A 12,252-nucleotide genomic window follows, 5' to 3' on the forward strand; every position below is an offset into this window, starting at 1 on the left:
AATCTGTCGCGTCGCGCGCATGCAGTTAGGATGCTTCAATTGAAATCAGTGGTTTCTAAAAAAATCACTCGCGTCGCGCGCGGCCGGTTAGCATACAGCTTTAAGAAGATTTTAAATTGTGATGGAATGCACCCATGAATCAGTGTCAAAACAACGATACCAGGCGTTTGAGAAAGATAAATCGCGGAACCCAAATAAAACACCTTGTGTGCCAGACATGGTCATGCATATCAGAAGTGATATTTGGATGCCAAAAGCGGAAGCAGAAGGAAGGTTGCTTGAAACGAAGGGGACATTAGCTATTGGAAAGCTCCGTTTTGTCCTTACAACTTGTCCACAGGCTCGTGTAATGTTTTCTGTCATTGCTGATGAAACCACCAAAACTGGTCAAAAAGTAAAGTAAAGTGTGTTTTATTTAACGACGCCACTAGAGCACATTGATTTTTTATCTTATCATCGGCTATTGTACGTCAAACATATGGTCATTCTGACACTGTTTTTTTTTAGAGGAAACCCGCTGTCGCCACATAGGCTACTCTTTTTTACGACAGGCAGCAAGGGATTTTTTATTTGCGCTTCCCACAGGCAGGATAGCACAAACCATGGAATTTGTTGAACCAGTTATGGATCACTGGTCGGTGCAAGTGGTTTACACCTACCCATTGAGCCTTGCGGAGCACTCACTCAGGGTTTGGAGTCGGTATCTGGGTTAAAAATCCCATGCCTTGACTGGGATCCGAACCCAGTACCTACCAGCCTGTAGACCGATGGCCTGCCACGACGCCACCGAGGCCGGTCTAAAACTGATCAAAGGCCGTGGTATATGCCTTCCTGTCTGGGAAAGTGCATACAAAAGAATCCTTGCTACTAATGGAAAAAGGTAGCGGTTTTCCTGTGATGACTACGTGTCAGAATTATGACTACGTGTCGGAATTACCAAATGTTTGACATGCAATAGCCGATGATTAATTAATCAATGTGCTCTAGTGGTGTCATTAAACAAAACAATATTTTTTTTGCAGATGAAAAATAATATAAACCTGTGAAACTTGCACTGAATGACAATTTCAGTGACAACTCTTGCATCTAGCCGATTGATGGAAACTACCAGTATTTATAAGCAGTGCAGTCAGAGGATATTCAAGCTAATGATTTTGTTAATTAAGCAATTACAACAGAAACGATAAATAAATGAAACATATACACCAGAAAATTGTTGGAAAAAAATATTTCATATTAAAATAATATTTAAAAAATGTTCTACTAAACACGAATGAAAATAATTGATATCGTTTGTTGTGTAATGTATTTCAGTGACTATTCGTAGAATAAATTTAAAATATATTTCTTATAAATTTAACATATTTTAATACTTGCACACCATACAAAAAAGAACTATTTCCTATAAAAGTTGTTTCGAAGCCATTGTATGAGCTTGGGCTTATTTTAACAGTTTTCATAACTCACCGTGCGTAGTTGTCACTGGAATTAAAATACAATACATATAATGCAATACAATTATTATTCTACAATTTTTAGTTTAGTTACCAAGGCCCGCGGAGTGTATTTGAAAGTGTGTGTGTGTGTGTGTGTGTGTGTGTGTGTGTGTGTGTGTCACTGTCGCTGCGATTTGAAATTGGGGGGGGGGGGGGGGAATAGACCTTGCGGCCTCTCCTATTCCACGGTTTCTGGTTACTATTAATCTCCGATAGAAATCTTGCCATCTGATTGCTAAAAGTGAAAGTAATTTTATACTCATGTCAATCCTATAAATTAAAAAGTAACATTTTATTCGACACAAGAATTTGTAAATATTTTATTTTACACTATTATCTTTTTAACCTTTAATTAACCTTGGAATAAGTAAATACTGGGATGGAATAACAATATTGCTATTCAAATTTGAATATTTTATTTTGAACGACATATGATCCTTTTGATGACATCAAAGTAATATCAAAAGAAATAAAATGAATATAATAAATGTAATTTCAGCAAAATAAACTATGACTATTTGGTGTCTTAATCACGTTAGAGCAAAATAATAATGTGGTTTTTTTCTTTCACATACATACTTATTCGCAGACGTGCATATTTCCTTTTAAGTGTGTATGTTTATAGGCCAAGTCAGTTTGCGTCAAAAGGCCCGGACTTAGTCACTGGCGATATCAGAGATTAACCCCGAGTCAGGCATGTGCGAAACCTTCGTGGTATATGCACACGTTAAAAAGAGTCTCTCACTCACTCACTCACTCTAGTAATCCATAATGCAGTACACAGATAGTAAAGGTAAACGTCGTGCGTATTTTAGCTGGTTGTGCCACCAGTTGCCTTCATCCCTTTATGAAAAAGGCAAATGTAACATTTGATGGCAATTTTTCAGAAACCTTTTAGTTTACACTGAAAAAAAAAAAAAAAAAAAAAAAAAAAAAAAAAAAAAAATATATATATATATATATATATATATATATATATATATATATATATATATATATATATATATGCGAGTTGGTATGGGTTTACAACTTAATAATATGTTTTATATGAGTTATTAATTATGAAATTACATGTTAGTTATCAGTTCCCTTTTGACGCAAACGTACTATAACTGTTACCTAATGGTTGTTACCGGTAAATGTTTGTTACGCTAATACGTCATATACATACCGGGTGCACCAGTTGGTTGAACTGGAAGGAAAAACAAACATAATTTACTATGGTATAACTCTGAAAGTAAAGGTGCATAGGCGTCGAAAGATACCAACAAAGGGAAAGGCCAGTTCTGTGTTAATTCGCTTTTTAACGGGGAGGAATCTATACTCTCCAATGTTGGGAGAACAGTCCCCCTCCGCTTCCGACGCCTATATGGTACTTCTCGTGAATATTTATCTATAGTATAAATTATTATAACATCGTTTTCAAAATTAAAAGGTAGATAATGTATTAATAACTGAAGCGAATTTATTGGAGTTCAAAGTTCGTACAGCTTTTCTTTTAATACGTCATTTAACAGTATTTTGCAACAAAATGCCAGTTAAGCTAACATTAAAATATCTCATATTATCACGTCCGTCCGTCATCCAGACCACAATTGCAACATTGTTGGTAACTAATTTGAGTAGTCCCTTCTTGACAACTCAGTTGGCACAGTACCCGCCTGAGATGTTTGATTTGTAGTATCCAACCTCCTTGGTGGTCCCATTCTTTGATCCAACATAACACCCACCCACCCCGATCGCAACCAGTGCCCCACGACTAGGATAGTGCATATAAAAGATCCCTTGCTGCTGATGAAAAAATGTCAGAATTACCAAATGTTTGACATCCAAAAGCCGATGATTAATTAATCAATGTGACTTAGTGACGTCGTTAAAGGGATATTCCTGAGTTTGCTGCAATTTTTAAGATGTTATTGACTAACAGAGACTTTTTGACGACTGTAATTACATATCAAATATATTTTTATGCACACAATATTAGTGGCTGTATATTAAACGTGTTTCTGATCGTTCTAATATTTGTACTAGGTTAAATTTCATTTTATTTCCTAAAGATGTTTTTGTACGTACGAAATTATTTGAAGGCAAAATCCAGTTTGGGCTTCTTACAAATATTAAGACGACCAGAAACACATTGAATATACATACACTGATATTCTAAACAAGAAAATATATTTAATATGTAAGTTTAATCGTAGAAATGTTTTATTAGTCAAAAACATCTTACAATGCAGCAAACTCGGGAATGTTCCTTTAAACAAACAAACTTTAACCCTGAATCTGTTATAGAAGCATCTGGCAACGTTTAGTTTCATTTGGTGTAGTTAAAATGACCTAGACTAATAGAAAGAGGTACTGCAGAAGTGTAATAAGTATTTGTCTTTTATCAAAGTGGGAAATCATTACCATTACAAGCGACCTTCTGCAGCTCGAGTTGGATCGTTTTCAGAGCGTTGAAGTTGGCCACGGTGAACGTGTGTTTGGCATCGGAGGCGATTCCTCCCAGCTCTACTTTGTCGACACCATTACCAATACCTAGCAACGACAGTTAGGACCAAACATTCGTAAACGTACAAGTGCAAGGTTTATTTACTTACATTCCTGATTTCTAACTAGAGGTGAACAAATTATTGTTTGTTTTGTTTGTTTGTTGTTTTTTTGGCTTGTTTTGTTTGTTTGTTTTTTGTTTGTTTAATAACAAATATTAATACAGTCTCTCTTGGGAGAAAGATGGTCATTTATAAAAAAAAAAAATTTATACATAACATTAAAACTGCAAACTGAAGCATATTTTAAAATTACTAATATTTAATCGTACATCATGTATGGATCATTCACATTGTGTTTTTCCCCTTGACATGCCATTTTTTGATGCGCAAAATATGTAAATTATTGCTTAGCCATTAATACTCAAAACGTCACCGTGATTGTTTACTCTCAGTACTGATGGTAATACTTAAAATAACCAGCATTAATAAGGATATTTCGTAAAGATACGTTTCAAGACAGTTTTCCTCTAAGTGACATGATATAGTCGTTTAAGAGGTATCGTAGTTATAGCATACCTATGGACATGACCTCAATCCCTGCTTGGTGAAGAAGCTGTGACTCGGAAATCGTCTGAGTTTTACTGTTTGACTGACCATCGGTCAGTACAACTAATATTCTCGCTGCTCCTGGTCTCGATCCGTGGGCAGCCGTAAAACTGTTCTGTCGAACGAATTTCAAGGCACCATCTGTGTTTGTGCCACCTTTAAACAAAGATAGTAAGATTTTTTTTTTAAAGGCAGAGACCCTAGTTGTTAGAGAACTAGATTATCGGTGAGATATATATGATACGTCCGTCAAATGTGCAGTACTGTGTGAAAAGTAGGTCGCGGTGACCTAGTTATGGTACGCGACACGCTGCCATCTCAAATTGTACTTGCATGCACGCTTTGATGATCCTATATGAATTGATAAGAAAGATATGGCCCGGACAAGTAAATCTGAATGACAAACCCTGAATATATGGCCAGGACCGTATCTCTGTACCATGCAGAGTCGAATAGGTATTTGGCAAAATAGTAGTTGATTCTAAAGGACAGCCACTCCAAAGGAGATCATTTGCACCGCCCAAGAAGACTGTCACTGCCACACTAGTTTACTAAATCAAAAGTAGCACTGGACAGAGCTCATTATAATAAGAACAGCTGTGATGGCATGTGCTCATGAATCACTGTTATATCAGTGATGATATTAGGTGTTCGCGAAAGGTGAGCATACCCTGCCCTATCGGTGGAACCCGTCATGAGTGCTGCCACCACAGCTGTCGTCTGCCACTTCATCTAAAACGACGAAACAGTAATAAATGTGCAAGACTTTCACCAATGGGATGAAAAAGTATGCGTACGTTCAAAATATGGAATGGCACAAGAGTGCCAGTGAGGTATATGATACTCCTGTTAAATGTGCAGTAGTGAATGAAAAGTAGGTCGTGGTGACCTAGTTATGGTACGTGTCACACCTCCATTCGAAATTGTATTTGCATGCAAGGTTTGATTACTCTATATTTATTTATAAGGAAGATGATTAACTGTGAGTGGCGGTCCTCTTTTGGCGGTACAAGAGGGATGAAATCTCCAGTAAAGGATCTAGTAGATGGAGATTCAAAGAATCAAAGACGGGTATAAAAGTATGTTTACCTACGTCATGTTTTTTTGAACATTAAATTATTTTCTTATATATATATATATATATATATATATATATATATATATATATATAAAAATTAATTCGTTAAAATAATTATTTGCACCGAGTTTCACATGATTGATTGTATATGAAATCTGCTGCAGGGCGACTTCATTTCCATGCATGCAGTACTAAATTAACGACATATTCAGAACATTCACAGGGTTTATTCTGGTTAACACGACAATAGTACTAACCAGAGATATATTTGATATTGTGAAGAGCAGCCAATAGGGCGGGCTTGCTGGAAAAGGAGTTGAGGTAGAACTCGTTCTTTGGAGTGGAAGCAAACGTCACCACGCTGAACTGGACGTCTTTGGGGCCGATGTTGAAGGCTTTGATGAAGTTGCCGACGAAGCCGAGTTGTTTCTGGAAGTTGGCGGGACCCTCGCTGCCAGACGAGTCCAACAGGAAGACGATGTCGGCGGTAGAAGAGGCGCAGGCTACGTTTGTGTTTTAAATCATTAAAGGAGCATTCTTACAAATAATGACAAAATAAAATTTGTCTTGTGAAATGTAAAGCTCATACACTGAATTACATATCCACAAAACAAAATACACCTTTAATATGCAAAATATACACACTGAAAAACATCTTCAATACAGTAAGATGCATTTGTACAGCATTTCTAGTTAAGTAATAATTATTCCATATACTGTATTCCATTTATTTACAGTATTTATTGTGTATTATTGTTCTGTGTTATTTCACCATTTTATGACATATTGCAAACATTTAACATATGATCATATTTCTTTAATATTACTAGTAACCTCAATTTTACCTTTTGACGAAGAGACAGTTGAACAGTAATAAACTATACATATAATTTATAGAAATTTATTTTAACACACCATAAATACATGGGTTTTTTCTAAGACGAAGCTAGCCTCAAGTCAAGTATAATAAACACGGTACTTACGTGTGGTAACACCTGTAAGACAAAACAGTGACAGATGTATGAACAGTCATCATATTATTTTAAGCAACTTTAATACTTTAAGGAACTTCGGTAATTATGTTTATCTTTCAGACTTGTTATAAAAAAATATCATGCTTTTTACAGGTAAAATACATTGGTACAATTATAATAAAATAATTGTGTTAATTTTAGCAACTTGCAACAGTACTGAAAGGTCGCTATACAACATTTGGATGCTTGTTATTTTGTCATATTGTTTCATTATTCCAGTTAGCAAATCTGTACCTACTTTAATCCAAAATGTATATATCTTACTATTATTTAAAAGTGAAAAAAACACAAAAACCGCCAGACAATTTACCTTCGGTGTAGCGAAAACATGAAAGATAATTCTTATAAACCAATACAGTATTAGACATCGAACCGATCGCCAGTGATGCTAGACGTCAAACACACGGTCAAAGACAGTTATTTAACGTTATTTGTTTGTATCACATCCCTTCCAAAATCGACATGCTTAACTTTGATTGACAATCAAATCCTGCCACTTGTCAGTCAGAACAGAACAGAACAGAACTTTATTTCACTCAGGCCGCTATTCAGCGGCATATGAGGTACATTAACAATAATTATATGACAGTGACAAGATGGGGTTTACAGGAGAAGATTTACATGTACAATATCAAAACAAAAATTTCTAATAATAATACAAAATGAAATATATTTCTAATAGTAATAATCTATCTATCTATCTATCCATCCATCTATCCATATATATATATATATATATATATATATATATATATATATATATATATATATATATATACACACATACACATACACATACACATACACATACACATACACATACACACATACATATATATATATATATATATATATGCAAACACGGATAGTAGTAGTCGGAATAAGACAGAATAAGCTTGGAAGACAATTCTTTTTAAGGTTTACCGAATTTATCCGTTATTTCTTTTATTAATTTGCACAACTTTTTTTAGAAGACTTATTTTGTCATTTGTCATTAGTTGTTTAAATTTCAGCATATTGGGTTTGTTATAATAATATGGCTTTAACATTTTTTTTCGGGAGTTATTAAAGAAAGAGCATGTAAGTAGATAATGAAATTCGTCTCCGATGTCATTTTTGTTACATAGTGTACATAGTCTGCTTTCTACTGGGGTGTTGTTCCATCGTCCTGTTTCGATTGGTAAGTAATGGTTTGATGTTCAGATATGTTAGAGTCGTGTAACATTAGTTTATACAATAAGAAGGATGTTTTTGTTTTGTTTTCCAGAAACAATTCTGGCCCAGATACTTATCATCCTTTGTTGGATAATTAATTTAAGGGGTTTTCTTCCAAGTTCACCGTATATCATGAATAGTGGGGTTCCTTTCCTTACTGGTAGGATGTGTTTTAAAAATTTAATATGAATAGCTTCAATAATATCAATATTTTCATGGCCCCATATTTCACATCCATATAAAAGAATCTGGACAACCATGGAATCAAATAATTTTAATTTACATTCAACTGAAAAGTTATTGTCTTTAGATTTTGATAGGATAAAGTACATTGCTTTTGTCGCCTTTTGTGTTAGCAGTTTTTTGGTGATTTTAAACCTATTTAATTTGGTAAAAGTTAACCCTAAATATTTGTACTCTTTTACGTTTTCGAGTGTTTGGTTTCCTAATGTAAATACTTTCTTGTAGTCAGTAGCAGTACCATTAAAAATTATTATTTTAGTTTTGTTTACGTTAACTTTAAGTTTCCATTTATTGCAATATTGTAAAAAGGCATTAAGGGATTGTTGTAAATCGAAGGCGTTTGTTGCGAGAAGCGCAGTATCGTCGGCATATAATAAGCATAGAAAATAAAGAATGGTTTCCGAGATTTTTGCTATGTCATCTGTGGCTATAGATACCCCAGTACAATTGTGGCTTTTTAAGTAATTATCTAAATCATTTAAATAAATAGAAAACAAAACAGGTGACAAATTTTCTCCTTGACGGACACCGATATTGCAAGGGAATAGATCTGATGTTTCATTGTTTGTACAAATGCAAGATTTTATTCCTTGATACATTTGGTAGATAATTTTGAAGAATTTTCCATTTATGTTATTTTTAAGCAATTTTTGCCAAAGACATGTCCTAGAGATTAGATCAAATGCTTTTTGAAAATCTACGAAAGCGCAAAATAATTTCTTTTTTCTTTTCTTCAGAATTTCGATTAATGAATGTATATTAAATAGGTGATTAGTGGTAGAGTAACCTTTTCTGAAAGCTGTTTGAGCTTCGTTTAATATATTATTTCCTTCAATAAAGGTATTTAATCGGTTGTTTAAAATAGTCGTAAATAGTTTCGAGATGCAACAGAGCAGCGTTATCGGCCTATAGTTTTCAGGGAGTAAACGATTTCCTTTATTTTTAAAAATGGGTTTAATTACCCCCGTCAACCACTCATTTGGAAAAACACTGTTATCGAGAATTATGTTAAATAGCTTGGAATAAATTGGAAGCATCATGTCGGCAGTCACTTTAATGTATTCATTTATATTATCGATTCCAGGTGCCTTGGCATTTTTCAGTTGTTTTATAGCATATAATATTTCTTCTTCTTCTATCTTTCTGTTTAAAACATTTTCACTGTGTTATCCAGATTTATATTTATTTCGTCTTCGTCCGGTTCGCCTTCATTTATAGTTTTGAAAAATTTATAAAAATCGTCAAGTGGGGGGAAGTTATTTTCTTCATTCTGTGGTTTTAGTAATTTGTAAAAAGCTTTGGGGTCATTTGTTCTTAAGTTACGCATTTTCTTTTCAATATTGAATTTATTTACGGAATGTTCCTTTATCAACGACTTTTTATACGATTTACTTGCATTAATAAGTCTTAGTTTATTTTCTAATGTTTTTTTTAAGTTGTAATTCTTTTTAGCCTGATGATATTTTCCACGGAGTACTCGACAACCATGCGACTTTCCGTACAGTGACTGGTGACCTTTGTGTTTTGCACGTCGGTTGATCGTGCGAGAGCGTGCTTGACCTAGAGCATCTTCATAAATCAAGGCTAATATTCGTTCCTCGTATTCTGAATACGAGGAACGAATATTAGCCTTGATTTATGAAGATGGACCTAGAGTTGATTCAGCCGCGTCTAAAAATAGGTTTTTCATTGTCTCTGTTGTATTATCGACACGTGTTTGGATGTCAATAGACGAGTTGTTTAGGGTTGTTAGTATGTTATCGAGTGAGTCTTTATTAATGCTATTTTTAAATTCAGTAGACGCTTCGGGTTTCCACTTATTAGGCTTGTTATTTGTTGAGTATATAATACAATTTGGAATATCGTTGTCACTACAAGCAGCATTCTCGTTTACATTCAAGGTAAGTATTAGGCCGCAGTGTACATCTGACAGAAGTGGGTCAAACTTATACACTTGAAAATTATTAGCTATTTTAAATATATGATGGGTGCCAATGGCATAGTCAACCACACTGCTATCTTTACAAGTAACTTTTCCAATGTTTCTGTCATCTCCTATTCCACCATTTACTATATAAAGATTGTGTGATTTACATAGGTTCAGTAATTTAATTCCATGCCCGTTGGATTTGCCCATATCTTGGCTTGTTCTTTCTATGGGTACATTATATGATTCTAATTTGAATGTCATTAAAGAAATCTAACATATCATTATATATGTCGTAAAATATGTCTATGTCTGTGTCAATTATAGTGTAATCTGGAAAACATTTAGTTCTAGCATTAAAATCACCTAACAGTAAAAGTGGGCTGTGTTGTGCTGTATTTTTAGTAATTTCATTATCAATTTGGTCAAATGTATCTTCTTTATAATATGGATCCAATAGGGGGCATGTATACAACACCAATAGTAAGTTTTTCACAAAGGCCTGTCATTTCCGGAGGAATGCTAAACCAAGACACATATTCAGAATTATTTGTAACATTAAAATCTATAGTAGATGACAGTTCATTTTTTATACCAATGGCTATGCCACCAGATGGACAAAATCTTTTTCTCCGGTTATTCAAAAAGAAAGTGTAGACTGGTAGTAATTTTGACATGCAGTCGGTTTGATCTGTTTTTGTTTCAGTAAGACAAAGAATGTCATACTTGGATACAAATTCTACAAACTCAGGAATTTTAAGTTTACTTCTGAGTCCACACACATTAAAGGGACACATCCTGAAGTGCTTTTTGGTAATCCTGATGTTTGTAAAACCACGAAATGCATTTTTTGCATTTTTTTCACAAGACGTGCTGTCGAGAAAAAACCGTTAAGCAAGCGAGGTCCAATCTATTTTTAGAGGGAATCTTCCTGTGTAAACGTCACAGATGTTGGTATACCACGTGACCGTTATCATTTTGTTTCGGTTTGTTTTCTCGTGCACGGTTCGCGCAATCAACATCCGATTTGTTGTTGTTCATTTGTGAGATTTTTATTCACAGTTCGTGAACATTTTCAGTAACAATAAAGTTCAGACAAGTAAGTGTCTCAATACAAAACGTTACAAACCCTTAAAACTAATAATTTTGCTAAGTCTTACGATATCTGCAGAGGGGATACAACCAGGACAGAACAGTTGAAACATGCCCAGGAGAGGTGAAAAGAACGCACCCCAAGTCTGTGCGCACTCTGTGAAATTTGTCGTGACGTAGGCATTGTTGTGCTTCGAACGACATCTACCGGTGACATCAGAATACTAACTTTCAAAATTATATCAAGCAATTGGGACATGGGGATTCCCATGGTATTTATCGATATAAAACCTGCTTTTTCACTCCATTTGATAAAAACGTGATCTAAGTGTGTTACAGGTTTGTAGATTAACCAAATTATAATTTATTTTCGCTGGATGGAACTAGGGTGTGCGGCTTTAATACTGAGAAAGGTTAATTTGGTAACCAGACAGTCACTTCATCAACCAATCACCTAGTCAGTGTAATTATCTGACGTACTTTGGCAAGTCTTCGTTCTGATCTCAGTCAGTTAGTCAGTCATCCAACCAGTCAGTCAAGCATTTGATAAGTCAAACATCCAACCATTCACCTAGTCAGTGTAATTATCTGACGTACTTTGGCAAGTCTTCGTTCTGATCTCAGTCAGTTAGTCAGTCATCCAACCAGTCAGTCAAGCATTTGATAAGTCAAACATCCAACCATTCACCTAGTCAGTGTAATTATCTGACGTACTTTGGCAAGTCTTCGTTCTGATTTCAGACTCGACGGTGTGGAGGGCGTCAAACCCTGATACTTGGAAGACGGACTGCTGGCCCGTGGCGATGTTCTTCAGCTCGGGCACGTTAACGCCGTGGCCTATGCCGATGGTGATCACCCGAGCCCCCGTCTTGTGGAGCAGGGCTGCCTCGATCCGCGTCTCGGCTCGCGGTGATGACTGGCCGTCAGTCAGGACGATCACAACCTTCTTGGCGTTAGGTCTGGCGCCATGAGCGGCACTGTAACAAATGCGTTTATTTATAGGCACCCACAGATATGTTGTAGAGACAGTTTAGGGTGAAAAAATTTAAATATGATTTTCATAAGTAGC

General features: G+C 35.2%; 1 protein-coding gene across 1 annotated transcript in view; it reads right to left on the bottom strand.

Moving 5' to 3' along the window:
• The window catches only part of LOC121370130 (collagen alpha-4(VI) chain-like), a 36,758-nt gene that overhangs the window by 2,839 nt on the left and 21,667 nt on the right, over positions 1-12,252 (bottom strand). The window contains exons 13-19 of the mRNA XM_041495237.1: positions 11,898-12,160; positions 6,656-6,667; positions 5,930-6,175; positions 4,565-4,750; positions 3,906-4,034; positions 2,668-2,688; positions 1,468-1,482 (exon numbers count right to left, since the gene is read on the bottom strand). Coding sequence (XP_041351171.1) covers positions 1,468-1,482; positions 2,668-2,688; positions 3,906-4,034; positions 4,565-4,750; positions 5,930-6,175; positions 6,656-6,667; positions 11,898-12,160 — 872 coding nt within the window. The remainder of the gene's footprint in view (positions 1-1,467; positions 1,483-2,667; positions 2,689-3,905; positions 4,035-4,564; positions 4,751-5,929; positions 6,176-6,655; positions 6,668-11,897; positions 12,161-12,252) is intronic.

Source organism: Gigantopelta aegis, chromosome 4 (genome assembly GCF_016097555.1).
Source record: "Gigantopelta aegis isolate Gae_Host chromosome 4, Gae_host_genome, whole genome shotgun sequence".
NCBI lineage: Eukaryota > Metazoa > Mollusca > Gastropoda > Neomphalida > Peltospiridae > Gigantopelta > Gigantopelta aegis.